The sequence below is a fragment of the Apostichopus japonicus genome, chromosome 11, assembly GCF_037975245.1.
Source record: "Apostichopus japonicus isolate 1M-3 chromosome 11, ASM3797524v1, whole genome shotgun sequence".
NCBI classification, from domain to species: Eukaryota; Metazoa; Echinodermata; class Holothuroidea; order Aspidochirotida; family Stichopodidae; genus Apostichopus; species Apostichopus japonicus.
The window spans coordinates 8,332,782-8,359,761 of NC_092571.1; the positions used below are offsets into that span (position 1 = coordinate 8,332,782).

Below are 26,980 nucleotides of genomic sequence, written 5' to 3' on the forward strand. Positions count from 1 at the left end.
AATAAAATCTTCCAATCCCAAAGAAGAAAGCAAGTCTTTTCATTGATGTTACATACAGTAGAGCTTCCAGTTAGAGATTGCACAGAGCTTGATGAAGATGAAAATTGTTTCACGTCACAGAAGTTCTTTTACGGATCACAAATATGAGAGTAGTATTGAAATCTTTCTTCTGAAGAAGTTTGCTGATGTTATGACAGAAGTCCTGTCCCTGAGAAAAGATAAGAAGTACAAAACCAACACTGTAACGATAAGTTAATGGTTTATCGAGGAATCAATTTAACTGCAAGAGTATTCAAGGATCTTATTCGTTTACTGATGCAGAGATTTCAAAGGAAGAACCCTTCCACCGTTAAGGCTTTTAAGAAATAAAATCTTTACCAATGCAAGAGCAAAACAAAAGGTACTGTTTTCCAGCTCAGTAATGTTGATGATGTCAGCCACTTAGTTATGGCTAGATGAGTTATAGGGACCATAAAGTGACCCCAAAAATGCTAGATATGCTAAAGATAATTTGAAAAGAAATAATTTGAAAGTGAAGAGACCAGAAATGACCTTACCCTTAAAGCCAGACTCTGGAGCATCATTTGAACTATCTGAGGAACAGAAAACGGAAGTAAAATCACGGCATTGTAATAGTAGTAATAATCCAGGAATATATATATTTATATACATTGAAATGGCGTTATAAGAACGTTAAATGCTGATGTAAACCTTACTTTCAGCAGATTGATGGAAATTTCTTACCTCACAAATATGGTAAGACTTCACATAATCACAAAAAATAGAAAAAAATAAAATAAAACGTAACTGCAATTTTGGTGAAATACGAAACAGTGTGACTTTTCTTTATCCAGTCACTTGGTAAACAAGTTAATATCTTGAGTTTCAATGGTTTTACATCAAATATCACACATTTTTACTACACATATATATATATATATATATATATATATATATATAATCACAATACATTATGTGATAATGAACACTGTTGTAAACCTCTGTCCTATTAAATACAATTTGGCAAGACAAAGGGTAGACTTGAATGACAGTGCAACTTTTCTGAAAGATAATGACTTTTTTATCGGATAACTTAAAAAAAAAAATAGCATCTTTTGTAGTAAATATCCAGTTTCCATGGATCTACTTTGAAAAAAACAAAAAACTATTTACCTGTTCTGAGAATATTCTGAAGGTTCAAAGCATCTTCACTCATGTTGGTGTCGACTTTTAAGCAGATGACACTCTCTGCTTCCACTTGAAGAGCGTCTAAGGTGGCCTCGTCGGGACCCAGGACTCTCCCGTTGAGGACCAGGGTCTGGTCGAACGGAGGTACACTGAATGCATGCATTACCTGTCACAGAGTGGAGAGAGCATTAGAAGAACTCTTTAACATCTTACCAGAAACTGAAAGTTAATGTAATAAAAGGGGTAAGTACTAGATCAAATTAAAAAATCACTTTGCAAGGTAGTCGGCCATGGAGCATAAATACAATACGCATACTGTATGTGTGGAATCATGAATAGCTTGAACTAACACATACTGGAGTTAAGAAAGCTGAGCATTGAACAAAATATATGAAACAGAACTTGTGAAACAAAGGAGATTGACTCAACTCCCAGCTTAATGGCTTGTTCCATTTTTAAGATATAAAATATTACACTTAATTTCTCTGTATTTGAATTAGTGCATTGTGCAATAGTCAGTGTGAGGTGCTGTCAATGTATGACATCACCAATGAATTTTTAATATTTTTTTTGCCGTGTGATACAATTTGTTTGAAATTTTAGACTTCTTTCATCCCCTAAATGTTGGAAAGTAATCTATCATTCTTTTGGCACCCTTGTGGATTTCTAAAATAAAGAAAACATCTGCCAATGGCGAAAAATTATAACATGCTTATGGTTGAAAAACCTTTCAAAAATCTGGCGGGCTACTTGTGGTGAGGACTTCAGGCCCACAATCTTCATAATACTGGATTCTCATTCCCTCAAATTTTCGAAATGACGGCAAATGAATGCAATATTGGAGAGTCAAATTTCCTTTCAACCCAAGTCAGATGCACCAGCACTTACATTTGCTTTACAGTAACCCCCAATAATATTATTATATGCAGTTGTTGTAACAGCACTGACAATATTTTGACATCCAATAATGTAAAAAAACAATGAAGAAAAAAAGTCTGAAGATATTCCGTCTAAGCCGTTAAAATGTTGATTTGACTCATCCAAAGAATCAGTTTGTTAACATTCAAATTCATAAAAATGTTTTCAAACCTTTGAAGTTATTGCTTCATTTCATTGTTTATGATGCAATTTTATATGTTTTCAGGGTATTTTCCTTTTCCTTTTAATGGACAAGTATGCTCCCTAGACAGTAGGTAACTTTTATTGTAAGTTATTGATTTATTCCAGTATAAATATATCATTTATAAGGAGAAGTCATAAAATATGTTAACAGGAAGAACAACTAATAAAAAAGGGGGAGGGGGAAAGAAGAAGAAGAATAAAAATAAGGTTAAGTTGTGTTTCTCACTTTAATCTTAAGTTCCTTTAAGGTATTTGTGGATGAAGCTATCACTTCCTTCTCCCCTCGCACCCTCCGGTGTCTCGAGCTTCTTCTTTGTCCGTCAAAGATTTCAAGACTCTCGGACAACTTTTGTTTCTTTGGAGCATGATCCTGTTGATAAATAAAAAAAATAAAAAAATAAACAATGGTATAGATTTTAGTACCACACTAGCAGCTCACATCATCAAACAGGAAAACAATTTCTTTGAAGTTTACAGCAGTTGTTTACTATAATCTAGTACTTACTAGATCAAAGCAACACAAAGGAACAAATTGCAAGGAATTAAACGATTTTATAAAGTGACAATACCTTACAAAGCATCCAAGATGTTTTAAAACACTATTTTTTTTATATTAAATTGACAAAACTTTAGGAAATAATTATTTCTGATTTAGGCCATCTCTTGACGAAACATAACTTTTCTCCACAAAGAGTTTTGTTAATCAGTGTCTATGACCTAGAAATACAAATCCAGAGGCAAATCCCAATCATTGTTATTAATATAGGTGATAAACGAAGAAAACTCTTATTCCATTTGGGATAAAAGATTATTTTGATATTCTTCCAATTGCAAGACCAGACATTGTTCCTTGTGTTCTTCCTCCAGCCGACCATACAGTTCTGCTGTGTGCATACTCAGCCTATCCATTTAGTGACACTTATAACCCTAATACTCAAATTGTTTCTCAGAACTAAATTGTTCACCTATACACAATATTCACTACAAACAATGGTTAAACGTTACAAACCACCTATTAATGAATGCAAGCCCAAGTTTGAGAAAAGATGTACAAGTACAAACTTCAATTGAACCACTTATTGTCATGACAAGGATGTTTGGAGAAATTTATGTGGCATGGTAGTTTCAAATTTCTTTCCACATATTCCAAGATTGGACGGTCTCTGTCCTTACGTGGTAATCTGGATCCTGTTTGGATTCTTTCAGGACCTCGGCTTCCAGGTCATCCCGGGTGAGTTTCCGTACGTATAGCTTTGCGCCGTTGAACACGTACTTGCCACTCTGCCAGCTCTCTTGAATGACCTGCAGACACTTCTGGCAAACCTCTGTCAGGAAATAAAAATATACGTGAGATTAGATGATGTAACAGAAGTATGTCTGCAATAACTGAGGTATGCAATGCCTGATTCTGTGTTGGATGCAACTAGTTTAAATGAGTATAATGATGATGACTTACCTAATGGAGGAGTCTCATTTTATGGTACTGAACCAGTGGTGTTCACAGGATATAAAAGTTAGGTGGGGGGGGGGGGGAGGGGGAGGTTGTGCTAGAGTGATTTAGGTAGGAGCATTAAATTCGATGGAGACATCAGAGGCAAATCAAGGATGTTGCCTGGATGAATCTTATATGGTGGTACTGGACCATAATATTTGAAAATAACCTGCTGGTATAGTCTGATGTACCTGATTCAGTCAGTTACTCAGCAATCTTTTGTTTGTAATTACCTGCTGGTATAGTCTGATATACCTGGTTCAGTCTGTTACTCAACAATCTTTATTTTGTAATTACCTGCTGGTACAGTCTGACGTACCTGGTTGAGTCTGTTACTCAACAATCTTTATTTTGTAATAACCTGCTGGTATAGTCTGACATACCTGGTTCAGTCTGTTACTCAACAATCTTTATTTTGTAATAACCTGCTGGTATAGTCTGACGTACCTGGTTGAGTCTGTTACTCAACAATCTTTATTTTGTGATAACCTGCTGGTATAGTCTGACATACCTGGTTCAGTCTGTTACTCAACAATCTTTATTTTGTAATAACCTGATGGTATAGTCTGACGTACCTGGTTGAGTCTGTTACTCAACAATCTTTATTTTGTGATAACCTGATGGTATAGTATGACATACCTGGTTCAGTCTGGTACCAAACAAATCTTTATTTTGTGATAACCTGATGGTATAGTATGACATACCTGGTTCAGTCTGGTACCAAACAAATCTTTATTTTGTGATAACCTGCTGGTATAGTCTGACATACCTGGTTCAGTCTGTTACTCAACAATCTTTATTTTGTGATAACCTGATGGTATAGTATGACATACCTGGTTCAGTCTGGTACCAAACAAATCTTTATTTTGTGATAACCTGCTGGTATAGTCTGACATACCTGGTTCAGTCTGTTACTCAACAATCTTTACTTTGTGATAACCTGATGGTATAGTATGACATACCTGGTTCAGTCTGGTACCAAACAAATCTTTATTTTGTGATATCCTGCTGGTATTGTCTGACATACCTGGTTCAGTTTGGTACCAAACAAATCTTTATTTTGTAATTACCTGCTGGTATAGTCTGACATACCTGGTTCAGTCTGTTACTCAACAATCTTTACTTTGTGATAACCTGCTGGTATAGTCTGACATACCTGGTTCAGTCTGGTACCAAACAAATCTTAATTTTGTAATTACCTGCTGGTATAGTCTGACATACCTGGTTCACTGTTACTCAACAATCTTTATTTTGTGATAACCTGCTGGTATAGTCTGATATACCTGTTTCAGTTGGGTACTAGACAAATCTTTATTTTGTAAAACCTGATGGTATAGTCTGATATACCTGGTTCAGTCTGGAACTCCACAATCTTTATTTTGTATTTACCTGCTGGTATACTCTGACATACCTGGTTCAGTCTGTTTCTCAACAATCTTTATTTTGTGATAACCTGATGGTATAGTATGACATACCTGGTTCAGTCTGGTACCAAACAAATCTTTATTTTGTGATAACCTGCTGGTATAGTATGACATACCTGGTTCAGTCTGGTACCAAACAAATCTTTATTTTGTGATAACCTGCTGGTATAGTCTGACATACCTGGTTCAGTCTGTTACTCAACAATCTTTACTTTGTGATAACCTGATGGTATAGTATGACATACCTGGTTCAGTCTGGTACCAAACAAATCTTTATTTTGTGATATCCTGCTGGTATTGTCTGACATACCTGGTTCAGTTTGGTACCAAACAAATCTTTATTTTGTAATTACCTGCTGGTATAGTCTGACATACCTGGTTCAGTCTGTTACTCAACAATCTTTATTTTGTGATAACCTGCTGGTATAGTCTGACATACCTGGTTCAGTCTGGTACCAAACAAATCTTAATTTGTAATTACCTGCTGGTATAGTCTGACATACCTGGTTCACTGTTACTCAACAATCTTTATTTTGTGATAACCTGCTGGTATAGTCTGATATACCTGGTTCAGTTGGGTACTAGACAAATCTTTATTTTGTAAAACCTGATGGTATAGTCTGATATACCTGGTTCAGTCTGGAACTCCACAATCTTTATTTTGTATTTACCTGCTGGTATAGTCTGACACACCTGGTTCAGTCTGTTTCTCAACAATCTTTATTTTGTGATAACCTGATGGTATAGTATGACATACCTGGTTCAGTCTGGTACCAAACAAATCTTTATTTTGTGATAACCTGCTGGTATAGTCTGACATACCTGGTTCAGTCTGTTACTCAACAATCTTTACTTTGTGATAACCTGATGGTATAGTATGACATACCTGGTTGAGTATGATACTGTGGTACAGAACCATCTTTACTCTGGAATAACCTGATGGTATAGTCTACTGTAAACTGATCTTTCAGGATGTCCCATTCTGAATGCCACAGTAAGAAAAAACTGCAAAGTAAAACAGAAGGAAAAAAAGACACTGTTGACCGTCTGTTAATACCACTGTGCAATGTCTAACTGAAACCTGTAATGATACTTTATGATTCTTTCACTGTAGTGTCTGAATTTTTCCCCCTGTATTTAACATATTTATATAATTTGCGTAATGATCTTTGAAACCTGTGAAATATTGCCTCATTTTCACCTTCACCTTCCATGACGTAATGTTTTTTGGAATAAAGTCACAGATTTTGTCATCAGCAACCATTCTTATAAATAGTCCAGCACGATATAAACAGACCGTGGAAGTTTGAAGACAAAATATTCGGCTTTTATGGTCTGTTCAAACCCACCTTGCTCTTTCCACATCACTGGCCTACTATTTTGTACACGAGTTATACATTATTAACATTTTGCTATATCAGACCGTAAATGGAAACCTGTGTATGGAATACAACACCCCATTACATTAATTTTTATCACTTCTAAAGCATCCGTATTCGCTGCTCCCAAGAGCAATCACCATCTTGTAGAGTTGAGCAGGGTCACTCGATTTCGAGGCCCAGGCTAGTCACTATCCCCAGTACTTTTCCTGACTTGTGTCAACAACTCGAGTTAGAGACTTGGGTCAGTGACCTCAGTGACTTGGGTCATTGACCTCAGTGACTTGGGTCAGTGACCTCAGTGACTTGGGTCATTGACCTCAGTGACTCGGGTCAGTGACCTCAGTGACTCGGGTCAGTGACCTCAGTGACTCAGGTCAGTGACCTCAGTGACTCGGGTCAGTGACTCCAGACAGTGAGTCGGGTCAGTGTTAGGGACTCGATTCAGTGACTCGTGTCAGCCACTCGAGTCAGTCACTCAAGTCAGTGACTCGAATCACTCTACAATTTCTATGGGGGAAATATGAGAAAACACTTTTCAAGTCTCCTCAAAGTTAGAGGAATGGTGTGACGCAACTGATGCCTAAATACAACACTGCCTTCCTCAATAACTGACCCCGACCAAAAAGCATTAGCAGATGTGTCAACAAAAAGTTGGAAACTTTAATGCACTCACAAATCCTCTTCCCCAAACTGCCTTCGATCTATTAAAACAACCCGAGACATGTACAAAATTTGAAGAAAATAATTCTGCCCACCTGGAAACATTAGGGTCGTTGTTACTCCATGGTTCAACCATAAGGCCCCTGTGCTCACACATGAGTGCGATATTTTCCACTTTAGTCGGTGCTGGGTGGACGTTGGGGTTACGCATGAAATTCTGCAGGTTGGTGATAAAAGACTGGCTCACGACGATGAGCTCCTCCCACTCCTGGCAAATATAAATATTCATATGACGGGTGAATGTTTAATGATACTATAATCAACCGATTATATCTAATAGGATCACGTTTCTTGTTTGTGAAAGGATAAATGTATGCAACCTATTAAAGTGAATTACTTGTACACATATTCAATACCCAGGTGCAGATCCAGGGTGGTGGGGGGGGGGAAGCAAACCTCCCCACCTTTTATAACCTCACACCAATAATAAATAGCAGTTATTAGCACAACTTTTTGGTAGACTTAATTATATGCCTCATTTACAGCCTCAGCATTCACCATATCACATCGTAAAGTTTAATGTTTGGGGGTGGGTGTGGGGGTGGGGGGGAGGACAACAAGGCTTTTCTTCTTGGAATGTAAATATACATAAAAATGTTTCTGATTTAGAAATTAGACTCATGTTTGAATGGAACAAGGCTTTCTTTTTTGAAATGTTATTAAATATATCAAACGTATCCGATTTAGATTTTAGACTCACTTTTGAATGGACCGGAGAATTCTTGGAATGTATTAATTTACATCAAGATATCTCTGATTTAGAAATTTAGACTCACCTTTGAGTGGACCAGGGGTCTCTTTCTCGGAATGTAAATGTAAGTCAAGACATCCTTGAGGCTGGCTGCCCTGGAACACCTGAGATCTATCTCTTCCCTCCTAACACTGTCTGATCTCTGAAAACAAGATAGTGTTATTATAATAAATAGGAGGCTGGTCAAATGCAAAGGTTAGTAAACAACCCTTAAATAATATAGTAACTTGTTGATGTTTGGTTGATTCTATTATACTTGGTAAAATAAAACCCTTGACCAGAAGACAGTGATTGCAGAGTGGATAAATAACCAAATGATTATAATTTCTTTGGGTACCAAAAAAAAAAAAAAAAAAAAAAAAAATTGTGGAGAATGCTTTGATGTGACTAGCTGCTTCAACAATTTCACTATTTAATCAACTATTATGTCGAGGTTTTCCAATAAAATGGTTTTATACGATTCCGTAAAGGAAAATTCAATTTTATATATATTTTAATATGATAATAAGCTTCTATCATCAAGAAGTGAAGAAGTCTCAAAATTCTTTTAACTGACTCCTGTCTTCTCATTCTAACTTAATATTGGTGTTTCTTTCTTCCCTTCATATTTAACACCAGAGCTCCCTAACAGAGTTACATATCTGACAGACTTGTTAAATAAAATGTAAATCTAACCTGGCACAAGTCACAAGGCGGCAAAGTTTCAGGAAATTCTGGACAAAGACTAAAGTGGTTACGGAGTCTCCTCCACACCCCCAGTGTCACGATCCGCCTCTTGCTGGTATCTGTTGATAGATTACCTGGAGGAGGAAGAGGAGGATGAGCAGCAGGAGGAGGGGAAAGAGATAAGGAGAAGGAAGAGGAGGTGGAGAAGGAGTAGTAGAAGAAGGAGCAGCAGCAGCAGCAGGAGGAGAAAGAGATGAAGAGGAGGAGCAGCAGCAGGAGGAGAAAGAGATGAGGAGAAGGAGAAGGAAGAGGAGATGGAGAAAGAGTAGTAGAAGGAGAAGGAGCAGCAGCAGCAGGAGGAGAAAGAGATGAGGAGGAGCAGCAGCAGGAGGAGGAGAAAGCGATGAGGAGAAGGAGAAGGAAGACGAGATGGAGAAGGAGTAATAGAAAGAGAAGGAGGAGAAAGAGAAAGAGATGAGGAGGAGGAGAAAATCAGAAAAAGCAGAAGGAAAAGGAGGAGAGTAAAAGGGAGGAGGAGATGGAAGGGAGGAGGAGGTGGAGGAGGAGAGGGAGGAGGAGGAGAAGGAGGGAGAGAAAATTAAAAAAGTTGATTTGATGGAGGAATCATCAAATTGAAAAGGAAATTGTAACAAAACTTTTAAACAAAATTGTAAAGATTTGTGGAAAAAAAAGAAATGTTTGATATCACAGAATCCTTTTGGCTTCCTGAAAATTTGAAATGTCTGTTGAGACATAAGAGCAAGAAACATAACATATTTTTATGTCCAGGTGTACTCTGCATGGCAAGAGATGATATCCTTACAAACCACGGCCAATTCTCCATCAAACATCAAAATTTGTAAACAGATTACCGTGTTGACACTGAATTTCTGAGTTGAATGACGTGAGTTCTTCTCCAACATCGTCGCCTTCTTCTTTCGACTTTGCATCTTGAATGAAAGAGAAAAGAAAGGATGCAAAACAATTTTATGGGCCCAAAGGTGTTTCTTATCTCACTCAAACATGATAGCTTAATATTTCAAGAATGATCTTTACTTTTAGTTTAAAATTCAAGAAAAATCTTGACCAAAATTTAACCTTCTGATTTTACGACCACTTTTCCTGGAATACTTTTTTGACTGAATTCCACCTTTGATTGACTTAACCTGTGATTGGTTGATATGAGGTCTCTCCATATTAAAAGTATATTTTTCCCCTTCAAAATCCAGAAAGATGATTCCACTATTCAGGTTTGCCTCTGGTTCACTAGCAAGTTGCCTTTTTTCCGTATAATCAATAATGATTTTCATGTATAACAGAAACATATATATATATATATATATACACACATACATATATATATATATGTATATTTTTGTTTTTCAACACATATCCATTTGCCCAGTTGTGATTTTAACTTTGCATCTAATAAAGGTTTACGTCTCAAGAATATCTTCCCAGATCCAACTTTAAAATTTGCAGTTTAAAGTTTGATTGGCACCATGACTTACCATCTCTAGAGTGAGGCAAATACATCACAAAATAGGACTGGCATTTGTTAGATAAAATTAGATGACAGAGGAAATACGAATGGCCTGCACTAGCTCCGCATCATCGGGCAACATTCAGTGTGCATAGCCGGTAGGTTAGTACATCCAAATATACAGGGGGAGGGGGGGGCTGAGTTCCAATCCTGGAGGCTGGGTGGAGGCTAAGGTAGATTTGTCACTATCTTATACTCTAGCTCATTGTCATTTCAACGTATATAATAGGTATTTATTACATGTATTCGGGAATAGCAATGAGTTGGAAAACTTCAAACATTTTTAACAGAGTTAGCCTTGAATTCTCTGGTTTTACAGCAAATAAACTCAGAGTTTGCCCTTAAATTCTCTGGTTTTACAGCTCATAAACTCACCTTCAGATGAAGGTGTTCCATTCATCCCCTCTTTCTCTTCTGCTACTTCTGCCTGAGCCTGCGCAAGCCTCTTCCAACATCTTAAGGACATCTTACCAACCCAGTAACCGCTCTGACTACACAGTAACAAAATAGAAAAGAAACAAAGAACCTTACAATATATCATTTATTTACTGCATATTATTAACTGCAAATTTTGGTCGTTCTTATATTGCCTAAGCTGTATTTTTTCTTGAATTTTATCACAATCAGGCAGTACTATACATAACCATTAAGGAAGCCAAGGCAATCGAAATCATCATTTTTTTCATTGTTACAGGAACAGTGAAATGAGTAAATATGTTCGGAAATTGCAAAATCCTTTCAAATTCTACCATTACAAAAAAAAAAATGATAAAAGTTAGTCCAATGAAAAGTTACTGTATCACATGTCAAGTGCACTAAATTTGTTATCAGTTTTAACGTTGAAAGACAACCAGGTACTTTTTAGTCGGGCATGACTTTGACGATTTGTGTTTTACGTTTGTCGATATTTCAGTTTTAAAAATACAGAGACACAGGGAGGTTAAAGTCAACAATATATATCAGTACTGTTACACTGTTAAGTGAGAAGTGTCGGGGTGGGGTGGGGTATCACTGTGTGTGTGGGGAGGGGGAGGGGGTGAATTGAGGATTATTACACTTATATTTATTATAATTAGGTTTTTCTTTTGTATACTGATGTTTCTTTTTGTACAAGGGAGTGTGTTACTTTATAGTTGAGTCCAACAGGGGCTTCCCTTCACAGCTTGTAATTCATTTTGTTTATATGCTTTGTTCTTATCTTGTAAAGTTGTGAAGAAACAAATAAATAAATGAAATGAAATTAGGACACAAGCAAATTGATATTTTGCTTGAGAAGTGATAATTTTCGTCTACATATTTAGACAAATATCCTTCAATTTTTCAGTTTGTCCACAAAACAAGGTCAACATCTATTCCAAAATACAATCTTGCCAAGGAATACAAGAGAGATACTTTAGCTACGAGGATCTTTCGTAAAATATGGAAACAATTCTCGCTCTTTTGGTACGGATGTATCTTACCCATCGACTTTAGACTTGAGACCGAGTGCGATGTGTTTGCTGTCCTCTTGCAGACACGACTGCAGCCTCATGGACACCGCTCTAGATCGGACGCAGGCTTCACAGAGGCTCGTCTCCGTGATCCGAGGTCCGCCACCAAAAGTGGAATAAATCGTGTCTGCCTGTCACAAAAATAAACTTGGTCACGAGTAACTTCTCACATTCGGTAGAAGACGAGGCATTTCTTAGATTCCTGACATATTTCTACAATATTTATTCGATTTTGGTAAATATATAAGAAAAGAAAAATTAGGAATATTATATGAATCAAGCATATTTAAACAATAATTTATTATACGTTATTTATTTCAAGTTAGGGACAAGATAATGAGATTTTGAGTTTTCAGCAAAACATGTGAATATTTTTTCTTTGACCTATTGTGCTCTGTGGTTTGACACAATAGACACTATTAGTCCGCAGATATAATCTCTATTGTTTGATATTAATTTATCCCAGCTGAGCAGGATTCTGCAGATTTTTGTTTTCTCACACTGTGCCTTAAGGGTGATGAACCACATCCTCCCCCCCCCCCCCTTCCCACAACCCTCCATTATTATCTACATAACATGACAAATTCTTCGTATACTTACTGCTTCCCTTCGAATCCGTTTGGCAAGGTGTATTTTACCGGGGTCCATCTTCTTATGGCTGCATAAGAGGTCTGCATTATCGGCCTTGGTGATGTCCGAGATTTTGTTCTTCGGGTTCATCCACTCCTTTAGCCACGAGACTTCCATAAAGTCGTACACAGGTTCTGATACGATCAAAAAAAGAAGCAAGAAGGATTATGTGATAGACGAGTGTGGTACCATCGGGTGGAAGCAAAATTCGATGCAAAAATTACAGCTTTTACACACTGTTGAATCTTTGTTTACAGTAGGCTTTGTTGTATTCACTGAGTAAGTTGGAAATATTCTAAATGGTCAGAGGGAATTCACTCACAGTTTTCTGAGCTCTTTTAAAGAGAATTTATCTCATGCTGTTACAGAAGGAGAAAAAATGATCCCACAGAAGACAGAAAGAAAATGGAAAGATAGTTGGTTACTGTCATCTTATTAAAAGTAATATTTGCCGTTAGCAAATGATCAGGGGCAGAGCCACCATGTTTGTTCCAGGGTGGGGGTGAGGGGGAGTCATCCAGGGGAATGTACCCCCTCTCCTTTGAGAAATTTTGTTAAAAATGGAAGTTGCTTTATAGATAAACATAATGCTGTATTTTGCAACTTTTGTAACAATGTTGAGGGAGTTTCAACTGTTAAGGTTGTATGGCACATACGTGTTGTGCATTTATGTACTGTATGCTAGGATTTTTCGTAACAATCGGTCTGCCGCTTGGGGAAGTTTGGGGTTTGACCTCATTAATTTCATTCTGGAGGGGGGGGGGGAGGGGCAATGATAACACAATGTGCCATCATACAACTTTCAATGAACTTTGTCACTGCATGGTATATATTTCTATTAGTTCTACCCACTGTTATAACCAACACAGCAATTTGTCTTTTTATGAATTTGTTGGTTCAGGAATAAACGAACGTTGGTTCAGTAATAAACTTTTAAAGAATTTACCTTTCCTGGCTGGTAATAAGGAGTAGATATCAATGACCTGCTTATGCCTCTGTAGTCCCTTCTCCACATTACTCCTCCTCATATCTACCAGTTCCTTGATCCACCGTTGTAACTTTTCGTTGTCGCGCCTGACCAGCTCCTGTAGGTAACCGGGCAGCGACTCCCAAGTTGGTTCCACGGCTGGCGTGTCTACTGTGAAAAGACAAGAGCGATGCAGGTTTGTTTCTATAAGATGGATGTTAATTATACACAATTTTTTTATTTTTTTATGTTTCATTCTTTTATTTTGATCACATATATGATATGATATTTTGAAAACATTTCCAAATTCTATTAAAAATAGGGATCAGAGTTTGACTCAGCTCCAAGCATCATGCAGAAAGAAATACATTATGGTGACAGTCACACAGAAAAAAACTTAATTGAGTATTGTGTCACACTTTTAAATTTGAAAAGGAAAAACTTTTCTACTTCACAAAAGAGACCTGTGAAGCTTAAAAATGGAAGATTTGTCAAAGATTTGTCAAATTAAATGCTGCTATGTCATTCAAATCTGCAAAATTTTATTGCTGAAGATTTTGCTTTTTATGGCATTCATGTGGTATTAAATATCACAAATGTATTGAAATATTTTAATCTAATATATATTTTGTGTATATATATTAAATACTTTTGTTGATCATGGATGTGTGAGTAGGGGGGGGGGAGGGGGGAGTGGGGAGAGTACTGTAGACCTTACCTTGCTTCTCCCGTTGATGATACACCAACATGTAAGCATTCTTGGAGGAGTGACTCCCTTTCACCGCTTTTGTCTTCTTTCCTTTGCTAGGATCTGATCGGCACATGGAAAAAGAACCCAAACAAATTTAGCACATAAAGGGCGAAGTTTACCTCGAAATGTAACATGACATTTTGCATGATTATCAACGGATGTTGGTGTACCCAAAGAAAATAAAAATATGCGACTTTTGACAATTACAGTGTTCATCTGATAAGGGTGTTGATTACATTGGGGGTGCAAGGTAGTAAACTAGTAAAGGCTGCAAAATTATTCAGTATACTGCACCCATGCCACCATAGTTTCTTTCAGCATTTTATATATTATATTACATTATATTACATGACATTAATTACATTATATTTATTTTATATCACATGACATCATAATATATCACATTACATGACATAGCATATTATAATATCTTTTATGACATGACATTTACGTGTATTACAAGATATTATATTACATGACATTAAATTACATTATATTATGTTCCATGACATGACTTTACATTGTTTGAATCACTTTATACTTTTCAATATGGTGGCCATATCATTACTTATTACAACACTGGGTGTATTAACACCAGATTGTCAAGCCTACGCTTTTACAATGACACCTACCCAGCGGCATACGCACCATATCAATGCTTTCATACGATGACACCTACCCAGGGGCCTATGCACCATATCAATGCTTTTAAGATGAGACCTACCCAGGGACCTATGCACCATAGCAATGCTTGTACAATGGCACCTACCAAGGGGCCTATGAACCATACCAATGCGTTTACGATGATACCTACCCAGGGACCTAAGCACCATATCAATGCTTTTACGATGACACCTACCCAGGGACCTACGCACCATACCAATGCTTTTATGATGACATCTACCCACCCTCCTATGCACCATATCAATGCTTTTATGATGACACCTACCCAGGGGATCTTCTTCCAGGCCTAGTTTGAGAGTCTTCCCCTTGATCTGTTGTACCTCCTCATCGTTAAACTTGTACCAGTCGCCAGCCACCTGGTCAAAGATGTGGGCCACATAGTGACCAGAGTTAGCCGATGGACCCCGGTGAATCAACACCGCCTTCAGTTCGTAGATTAACTCCTGTCTGTCACGACCTGTGGGATGAGAAGAGAGGATAACGATGAAAGAAGAAGAGAAAATTAACATAGAGGAACCAGAATGAACAAATCAGGCTGGAAATACAAAACAAGAATATTTCTTTCACTTTGCAGCCTCCTCCAGCACATACAGTGCTTCCTTCCTTGGAGAACAGAAGCCCAAAAGCAACTTTTAGAACGAAATCTGGCATTTCTATCCACATTGCTTTGTTTTATCATACCTGAAGCAACATCCCATCTTTAAGCCAAGCGTATATTCTTCCTTTACCATTACTCCGTGAAGTTCTGAATATGTTAATTATTCTATATTTTGTACAGCATTGTCAGTGCCTCTTCTCTCTCTCTCCACATCCCCGCACCTCCCGCCCCCCCCCCCCCCCCCGTCCCATCATCCTCCCTAGTAAGAATACAAAATGGGATTCTTCCTTTGACCAAATCACACTAAATAACATCTGTGTCAAGAAAGTCATTCACATTATCAAGTTTTAAAACTGAACAGAAATAGCAGAGAATGTCTTCTTTAACACATAACAACAAGAGCCCAAGGGCACTGTGGTTCCTTGCTTGGGGTATATGACAATACACATCATATTATCAAGCAAGATTGGGCTGAAATAGTCCAAGTAATTGTCCTACATGTTCCCATAAAGTAACCAACACTATAGCCAACACTTTTGTGATCACAAAATGTGATCGGATTTTTTATCAAAAGGCACTTTTGAGATCTAAATATGGCGTCGAAAATGTAAGAAATATAAGAGACCTACAAGCGTGTCAACAGATATGATAACAATGGTGACCTCAGATGACATGACCTTGAAGTTTCAAAATGTTCCACCACCCCATTCACAACTTGTCACAAAATGTCAACCATGTCACACCTTGGCATTGAGATTTAATTGCATTAAATGTCAAAAAATTAACTTTTGAACTTGTATGTAACTTCACACACAAAGGTCACCCGGAGGTCAATTGACATTTTTGATCGGTGAGACCTAAATAGAGCATGACTGTAAAAATTCAAACATTTTTTCTTTGCCCATTTTCTCCCCCCATAATACTACTTTTTTAACATTAGCTGACCTTTGGTGACCTTGGATCACATGACCGTTAAGTTTGAAAATATTCCCCTATACCATTTGCAACTTGTCCAAAAAAATCAACCTTGTCACACCTTGGCACTGGGAGTTATTGCATTAAATGTGTGAAAATTAACTTTGACCTCAAATAACTTCGCACACGAAGGTCAAATGGGGTCAACCCATTGACATTTATGATCAGAAGGTACCTTTAACATCTGAAAATAGCATCGAAACTGTAAAAATCCACAAAACACGAAAAGGTCACCAGAGGTCAAATTGAGGTCAAGGGTCACCCAGATGCGGGTCGACAATTGGATTACATTGGAGCAACTCCCAACCCTAACGGACAATTTGTTCTTAAGTTGTCGCAAAAATACTAGTTTTTTATCATTAATTGACCTTTGGTGACCTTGTATCACATGACCGTTAAGTTTGAAAATATTCCCCTATACCATTTGCAACTACTCCAAAAATATCAAACTTGTCACACCTTGGAACTGGGAGTTATTGCATTAAATGTCTGAAAATTAACTTTGACCTCATATAACTTCGCACACGAAGGTCACACAGGGGTCAACCTATTGACATTTATGATCAGAAGGTACCTTTGACATCTGAAAATAGCATCGAAACTGTAAAAAATCCACAAAACACGAAAAGGTCACCAGAGGTCAAATTGAGGTCAAGGGTCACCCAGATGCGGGTCGACAATTGGACTTCATTGAAGCAACTCCCAACTCTAACGGACAATTTGTTCTCAAGTTATCGCAAAAATACTAGTTTTTATCATTAATTGACCTTTGGTGACCTTGTATCACATAACCGTTAAGTTTGAAAATATCCCCCTATACCATTTGCAACTACTCCAAAAATATCAACCTTGTCACACCTTGGAACTGGGAGTTATTGCATTAAATGTCTGAAAATTAACTTTGACCTCATATAACTTCGCACACGAAGGTCACATGGGGGTCAACCCATTGACATTTATGATCAGAAGTTACCTTTAACATCTGAAAATAGCATCGAAACTGTAAAAATCCACAAAACACTAAAAAGGTCACCAGAGGTCAAATTGAGGTCAAGGGTCACCCAGATGCGGGTCGACAATTGGATTACATTGAAGCAACTCCCAACCCTAACGGACAATTTGTTCTCAAGTTATCGCAAAAATACTAGTTTTTTATCATTAATTGACCTTTGGTGACCTCGGATCACATGACCGTTAAGTTTGAAAATATTCCCCTATACCATTTGCAACTTGTCTCAAAATATCAACTGTGTAACACCTTGGCACTGGGAGTTATTACACTAAATGTCTGAAAATTAACTTTGACCTCATATAACTTAACATACAAAGGTCAACTTGGGTCAACTTATTGACATTTTTGATTGATGAGACCTAAATTAGAGCATCAAACTATAAAAATTCAAACATTTTCTTCTTTGCCCATTTTCTACCCCCAAAATACTAGTTTTTTGACATTAATTGACCTTTGGTGACCTCGGATCACATGACCGGTAAGTTTGAAAATATTCCCCTATACCATTTGCAACTTGTCCAAAAATATCAACCATGTCACACCTTGGAACTGGGAGTTGTTGCATTAAATGTGTGAAAATTAACTTTGACCTTGTATAACTTCGCACACGAAGGTCACACGGGTGTCAACCAATTGACATTTTTGATCGGAAGGTACCTTTGATATCCAAATCTAGCATCAAAACCAAACATTTTCTTTTTTGCTCGTTTCCTCCCAAAATAAGCACATTTTTTCTAATGTGACCTTTGACCTTTTGACCTTGGTTTCAGATGTAGTTTAATCTCCTGATTCCAAAAAACAAAACGAAAAGTCTGTACAACCATCCTAACTCCGACCGAAAAACTTTGACCCCATATAACTTCGCACATAAAGGTCACACGGGGTCAACCTATTGACATTTATGATCAGAAGGTACCTTTGACATCTGAAAATAGCATCGAAACTGTAAAAATCCCAAAAACACGAAAAGGTCACCAGAGGTCAAATTGAGGTCAAGGGTCACCCAGATGCGGGTCGACAGTTGGATTACATTGAGGCAACTCCCAACCCTAACAGACATTTCGTTCTCAAGTTATTGCAAAAATACTAGTTTTTTATCATTAATTGACCTTTGGTGACCTCGGATCACATGACCGTTAAGTTTGAAAATGCTCCCCTAACCAGTTCACAACTTGTCCCAAAATATCAATCTTGTCGCACATTGACACTGGGAGTTATTGCAGTTTTAATATTTTCGGTTTTTGGACCATAACTGACCTTTGGTGACCTTTGTGGGCACCAAAAACAATAGGGCACACCTTCTCCATATGGCGGATCTATAGTCCAAGTTTGGCCTCAATCCAACATTCCCTTATTGAGATAGAGCGTACCCAAGCAAGTGTCACAGACACACACACACACACACACACACACATACATACATACACACACACACACGCCAACCTGACTGCATAGGTTCCTTTTGCTAAAGCAAGGAACCAAAAAACTGCTACTCATTTCAGACTCATTTTATACGACACAAATTTAGATAATATATACTTGATTTGTTTACGATTCATATTTTCTCGTTGTTCATCGTGATGATGACAACAATTAAAGAGATGCCCCAGTTGCGAATGTAAGCGAAGCAACGCCAAATGGATCTGTAATATACGAATGTGTGTTTGACTCGTCACTTCTCAATATACTCTCTCTCCACAGTCCCTACCCCCCTCCCCCCCTCCCGGACCCTCCTCAATGGCAAGAAGAAAAGGTATTCCGACAAAAAATTTGCATAAATCAAAATAAAATAAAACTGTTAGCAAACTGCTTATCCACTAGAGAGCCTGTGTAATAGAATGTGCACAGAATACAGACAGGTTAATGAGCACGGTGAACACAAAGAGATAGATGTAAGGGGATTAGTAGACAAGGGATGGAGAGAAGAAAGAAAGAAAGAAACCAACAGGGGAAGAGGAGAGGTAGGAGATAAACAGTGGAGGGACAAAGAGAGGATTAAAAGGGAATAAACTGGAGAAGGACAAAGACACAATGTGTTCACCGTGCTCATTAACCTGTCTGTATTCTGTACGTGTTTTTGTGCCTTCTGTTACTGTAACTTGTCATTTTGCCGCTGAAGAAGATCCTGCTAGGATCGAAATGTCAGGCCAACTTACTTTTACACAAAAAATTTACATCTGAACAGAAATAGCAAGAATAGTCTACTATATACATAACGCAAAATTGCTACTTATTCCAGATTCCTTTCATATCACAGATATAAATTATATTTAATTTGTTTCTGTTTCACATTTAATTTTGTTGTTTATGATGATGATGACAACAGTGAATGAGAAGTCCTAGTTGTGAATATAAGCAAAGCAACCCCAAATGGATCTTTAATAAATGATTGTTTGTTTGACTCGTCACCGCTCGCTTGATTCTACAAACACCGTAATCAATCTTCCAACTCCAGTATTGATAGAAAACATCATTTCACAAGAACTTCATTTCTTGTTTAAAGGCTCAGTCCCATCATGGTTAAGATGTTATCCTAAGTCCGATTTATAACTGACCACGAAATGGTGCACCCCCTCCCTTACCCCTCCCCCTGATGCAAGCCTATCCTGAATTTCAAATGACAACAGCTACATAGACTGGGTGAGACAGAGAATGTTTTATAAGTTGATAACCCTGATCCATGCACTCAACACAAAAGATGAAAATTATTGTTTTAAAATTGTGAAATGTTTTTCAATCTTGTACATGATCTCACCTGCCAGGTTGACGTATGGAGTCATATCAAGCACTTCTGGGAATGATATAAACGTGTTCAGCTTCTGTTTATTTCCAGTTTGCCTGTGTAAATGAAAAAACAAAAACTGGGAATAATAAATCAGCCTGGAACACAGCTATATTACAATGCTATGCAGACACATAATGTATGTGGGAGAAGCAGACATGATTTAGTGCTTACACTTTACTTCAGGTCGGTATCTTATTTACAGTTTAACCTCATTTTGGAATTTTTTTCTTTACCACTTGGAAGACCATTGCCGTAGGAAAAATTTAGGATTTGTCAATACATTGACCAGCGAGTGATTGAACCCATGACCACCCAGATGCTAGCTTTTCAATGGTTGTAATGCCACTGTACTTATCCACTCTACCATATGAACACTCGTAAAATTCATCTGGTATCCAACAAGGCTACGCAAAGTGGCAACACTGCTATAAAAATGCAAATATGTACGGCAGTTTCGGGTACACTCAAGCATATTATTTCGCAGTTTTATGAGAGACATAATTCAAAAACCTGTAAAAACACTCAGACAAAGTGTGAATGCTAAATTAGTCCAGGTAACATTTTATGAATATTCATCCACTATAGTTTAACACATACACCGTGCATGCCGTCTGAAGTAGTTTTAGTGGAGCCATATCTGTGTAATGTTATACACTTCATTAATACACATTTACTATAGTTTTGTGGGCACCAAGGGTTCCTAACTATTGAATAAGATGATTTCTTACATGCAACAAACAAACAAGTTGAATATTCAGTATGGACGGTTCACTATTTGTAACACTAGATTCACTTTGTCTTTCATACAATACATAAATGTGAGCAGATGAATATTCAGTGTGTACAAGATTGTTGATGATTTTTTACATGCAATAAACAAATTTAAGGTGCTGAATATTCAGTATGGGTGGGACCGTTTGTAACACTAGATTCACTTTCATCTTACATAGTAAATACAATACATAAATGTGAGCAGATGAATATTCAGTATGTGTAAGATGACGACAGCCAGTTGGGACAATTTCCTAATGCTAATACCTCTCTAAACTGTACTCAAATGTCGTGCTTCAAAGCACTGGTATTGACAGTACAAACAGTTCCTAACCTTGATCTGATAGAAACATGATATTCATACTGCTCGTACTGACAATACGAGTGCTCTGAAGCGGGACATAACACAACAGTATAGAAAAAATTATCCCAACTGGGTGATGACGATGTTTCCTTACATGCAATAAACAAATCTGAGTAGTTGAATATTCAGTATGGGTGGGACCCTGTTTCTAACACTAGATTCACTTTTTATCATACATGCAATACAAAAATTGGATACAGATGAATATTCAGAATGTGTGAGGTGATGATGTTTCCATACATGCAATAAACAAATCTGAGTAGTTGAATATTCAGTATGGGCGGGACCCTGTTGATTTGTATCTGCCTCACAGCATCACACTTCCGTCTGCAATAATCACAGTGGTACTGGTTACTCTTCTCCAACTTTTCTTCCTAAAAGAGGAAAAGAAGATATTGCTTTCGGTTTCAGAAAACGGGTTACGATGGGTTCGAAACGTCATCAGCACATTGCCCCCAAATTTACTGCGACCCTCGGAGCATTCGTTAATGTCTTATACAATTGACTGTCTAAGTGTGCTCCTCTTCTACCTCTGAAGGGCCAGAACCTCCAAATTATTTCTGAAAAGCCTTTTTTTTAGCAAATTTTGGCCAGCGGCATTGACAACCTTCAAAATAGATGGGTAGGACGAAAAGGCTTATGTATGTTAGCCTTGTGGGTAAAATAATACAATGTGTATATTGATCTTAGGAAAGATTCATTCATTCATTCATTCCTTTATTTGTTTCTTCACAATATAAATACAGAGAAGTTAACTAAGTGACAAAAAATATCAACAACAGGGAAAATTGTGAAAGAAAGCACTCCAAAATATCTAGAGGGCTTGTCTAGTAGAGTGCTCCCATAACTAAATAGAGAGAACAATACAAGAAAGCAGTAACACTTATATCCACCCACCCACCCACCCACCCACCCAACACAACCCAACTAACCCAACACGTGTAACCCACCCACCCCACCCCCACCACACACAATACATACATATACACATATACATACATGCACAAATGAATACAGATACACAAATGCATAACTATATATATAAGTATATGCATATACATACATATTTACACATACATACACCCATGTTAATATAAACATGTATGCTTACTTACACAAACACACAATCATAATTGATTAACTACTGATCCTTCATAACATGTTCATATTGTAACTGTACCACAAAAGTCACTTTCATCTGTTTGTGCTGCATATCTCTTCCAAAAAAAAAAAATCAATTTTGAGGTAGAAAATTTTCCCACAGATCATTAAGATTTTTCCCCCATATCGGGACTGGATCAGCGGGTATGCAAACAATCTCCTTCTCAACTCTCAAGGTTCTGTGAACTTTTCAGATAAAAATTGCAAAATGTTCATACTATTGCAATATGGAATTTTAAACATTGGGCAAATTAATTGGAAAAAATGATAAATTTCCATGCCAGCTTTTAACTTACCTTGAGAAATTCTCCAATGCAGGAATCTAAAGTTTTATGCATTTTGATGCTTAGGTCCAACTCGTAGAAACTTGCTGGAGTTTCCGACGTCTTACCACAACGAAGACATCTGAAAATGTAGATATGATAACGATAGATCAATTTAAGTAAGGAAAATATTCACATTTTCATAAGCCACATAAGTTGATATCAATTAATCAATCAATCAATCAATAATGATGATGATAATAATAAATCATCGTCATTATCACTAGCATCATCGTCATCGTCACCGTCACCGCCACCGCCACCATCATCATCATCATCATCACCACCACCACCACCACCGTCATCATCATCACCACCAGCACCAGCACCACCGTCATCATCACCACCACCACCACCACCACCATCATCACCACCATCACCACCGTCATCATCATCACCACCACCACCACCACCATCATCATCACCACCACCACCATCAACACCACCATCATCATCATCATCACCACCACCACCATCACCACCACCACCACCATCATCATCACCACCACCACCACCATCACCACCACCACCACCACCATCATCATCATCATCATCATCACCACCATCACCAGCACCAGCAGCAAAACCCTGTCTTACTTTGACCGGCTGGGAATGGAATCCATAATCTCCCAAATGTTAGCTAGGTTTCATTGCTTCTAATGTCAAGACCCTTTTTCAACTCACTCACGTACCACAGTAACTTAACAGACTTCACGATGAAGACGACGCAATATGTAAATTGGACAAACCTCACAGAAAAGTAGATGGAATGATCAATCACAAATGTAAATGATAAAAAAGTTAATAAAGAAGGGGGAGGGGAGTTTAATGGTATGATGTAAACAAAACTATATGGCACACACTAGACAGCTATCAAGAAATCTAGAAGTGTTAAAAGTTCACAATACCTTGAGAGTCCACTCCTACCCCCATTTTCAACCCCCCTCCCCCTCCCCCAAAACATACACACTAGACAGGTATCAAGAAATCAAGAAGTGTTATAAGTAATTTATTCAAGGTCACAATACCTTGTGAGTCCACTCCCATCCCCACTTTCAACACCCCCTCCCCTTCCCCCTTCTAGGGATACTACTCGGTCTTTATCTTGCCTCACCTTGTCACATAGGTGTATTGACCACGGAACTGGCTTGGGATGAGGCTAGCTGTCTCTGGATCTGATTGGTCAGCGAACTTTTCCTCCAGGAGAGACAGGAAGAGTTTACCGAATTCTTGGGCGTCCTATGGACAGACGTTTAATTCTCATTTAGATATATGCCATCAATATATGACATCAATGTTCAGGGATGTGCTGAAACTGGGCGGCACCGGGCGGCTGCGCCCAGCAGTTCTGAATGTCGCCCAGCACAAACAGTTTTTTAAACATTTCCACCCGGCACTTTTTTGATGATAATTTAACAAATTTTACCATAACCAAAATCTGGGAGAATACATGGCACAGAATAGGAAAAATAGCACCACCTAAGCATACTTCATGTTCAAAATTTGTCCAGAGGGGAGGGGGTACCCCACCCATGAGATCCCTCTCCCAGGGTGTGGATCACACTACCGCACAATCTGCCCGGCACTCAAATAATCCTGAGCACATCCCTGAATGTTACTTAAATTTTCTTCTTTATCAACGGTCATATTTGTGAAGGGAAAGGGAGCATAAAGGGAAGCGGGTGGGGTGGGTGGTGGGAGAGTGGGAAGAGGGAGGTGGGAAGGGCAGGAGAGGCAGAAAGTGGAAAACTGTTTGCCTGCTCGATATAAGTGTAACAAACTGTTTTCTCAAATCCAGAGATATTTGCGGCGAATTATACATACACGAAAACATGTGCAGTTTTATGAGAAGCATTCCAATTTAAATCTGTAAAATTCATTATTTTCATAATTGCAAACTTTTCAAATTTCAAGCTCAATTTCACCCTTTTCCTATGGGGTTTCGATGGAAACCTTTAGCTTTCCAGGCTGTGACAAATTTGAATAAAGGAAAATAAATCATTTTTTTTTTGTTGAAAGAGGTTAGCATCAAGATTTAAAAGTATCAATTATTGAACATTGATTCTTACTTGTTGTTGAGCGGCATCTAAGCCAAGTGATTGGACAAAGCTGGACGGATCCATATAACTGAAACAAGGGCAGAGATGTGAGCGTTATTGACTGTTAAATGGATTACTGATTGCAGACAATGTGGTTCTTATACATTGGCAAAGAAAAATATAGTTGAAAATGGCATCTCAATATCTTTTTCTGAACTCAAGATATGGCTGCTTGAACATAATTATGACTGGGCTAAGCCCCTCAATTCTTCCAGGAAGTTGGATCGTGGTAGGAGTTCTGTGATGTCATAACTTCAGATGCTCTTTGCCAGCTCTATGTAGGCTATTTATAATCTTCCTTGGTCTTGTTCACCATTGAAAACTGATACATATCTGGAATGTTGACCAGCTGTCAATGATGACCTCTGTGATACGACTTTTATCAAAATGCAACCATTTCTTTTATATATACATTTACCTTTTGTTTGAAAGATAAAATTAATGAGTTTCAACGACATTATGCACTAATGTTCTTTGCCCAGCCAGTTGGGACAGTTTTCTAATGCTAATACCACTCTTAAATGTACTCCGATATCATGCTTCAAAGCACTCGTATTGACAGTACAAACAGTTCCTAACCTTTATCTGATTCTAATACCACTCTAAACTGTTCTCTCATATCACGCTTCAAAGCATTCGTATTGACAGTACAAACAGTTCCTAAATTTTCTCTGATAGAAACATGCTATTCATACTGCTCATACTGACAATACGAGTGCTTCGAATCATGAAATGACAGTACAGTATAGCAAAAAATTGTCCTAACTGGGTGCATTGCAAGATGGGAACTTAAAGGGAATGTTTCACTCCAGAAAATGACTCCTATAGCAGTATTGGTTTTTTTTCTTTCTATCCTCTGGCTACCACAACTTGCCAAAAAGTAACCCTTTTTGGTAGAGAACACTGCTTTTAGTAGCAGTTTCATCAGTAGCAGATAAAGGGAAAAGTCAGAAAGTGAAATACTTTACAAGAATCATCACAAACCTCCTTTCACTGAACTGAAGCAATGCAAACAGAAGTTGCAGGTGACCGCAAACGCACGAGGGTTCGAGATCTTTCTCCGAGAGACTCGACCAGTCAAAACTGTCGTGACTGGTAAGGGCTGCAAGGAGGGGAGCAGGGGGGGGGGGGCAGGAGAGAGAGTGAACAATGAAGCAGTGAGTAATAATAATGAATCTAATACAGTTTTCTGCAATGAGGGTAAAGCAGGACCAGTTTACGCCTTATCAAAACTAAAAGAGGAGACAATTCTCCCATTCCCCCCACCCTTGCCTTCATTTTGCAAGTGAAAGGGAAACAAATCTAGACTGTTTAAACTTCCTCTTGTGTAAACAACTTTTTGAGCTGACAATTTAATTTCCATTGTGTGTGTTCGCTGTCATGACAAAGGCATGTAGATGTCAATATATTTGCATGGTCTTTAGCTTTATAATACACTTCAAAAATAATGTTTTTTTCCCTATCGTTTGTTCACGATTGCATAAAGGCATAACAAATTCATATTTCCTTGTGTCAAGAATAAACAGTACATGTGAGTCCTCAAGCAATTTTTCATGTTCTGATGACTCAACCTGAGAACATGGAAAGCAGGATATCTCTAAGAAGGGAAGAAAAAAATAAAGTTTGAAAGAAGCTCTCACCCCAGAGTTGACCTTGAGGAATCCATTTGTATACTGCCTGTCTAATTTTCAAAGAATGGAACCAAACCTGTCAAGATCAACAACAAACAAACAAACAATAAATATGCAAAGGGTCTTTAACATATTATTTTGTCATGAAAGTTATCAATGGCAGGATTATGGATTTTAAGATTTTAATTTGCTCAAAACAAGGTAAACACAGTCACTTCATAAAAAAAGTCAATTTTGTACAGAAAACTGTAAATTTATTTCCTGTCACTGCAAAGGAAGTTAATCTTGTAAAGTTATTTGGACTGTGTTTACACAGTATCTAGCAGAAGTGCAACCATATAATTCTGGAGAGAGGGGAAGGGGAGGGGGGGGCAGAATACAACACAAAATCATAATGTACAGTACATTAGCATATTACATGCATGTGCAGTACAACCTTAATGATCAAACA

General features: G+C 37.8%; 1 protein-coding gene across 1 annotated transcript; it reads right to left on the reverse strand.

The window, feature by feature from the left end:
* Positions 1–6: 6 nt before the first annotated feature.
* LOC139976485 (ubiquitin carboxyl-terminal hydrolase 48-like) lies at positions 7–26,605 on the reverse strand (the record flags this gene model as incomplete). The annotated part of the gene is given in 23 exon segments (XM_071985271.1): positions 7–208; positions 558–593; positions 1,174–1,354; positions 2,537–2,680; positions 3,484–3,635; positions 6,113–6,231; positions 7,364–7,536; positions 8,105–8,221; positions 8,755–8,879; positions 9,618–9,695; positions 10,664–10,779; positions 11,749–11,909; positions 12,379–12,542; positions 13,355–13,546; positions 14,094–14,186; positions 15,076–15,267; positions 20,151–20,233; positions 21,556–21,689; positions 22,773–22,881; positions 23,914–24,038; positions 24,869–24,926; positions 25,883–26,000; positions 26,539–26,605. Coding segments are annotated over 23 exon segments (2,757 nt in total), but the record flags the coding sequence as incomplete, so codon positions are not given.
* Positions 26,606–26,980: the final 375 nt, after the last annotated feature.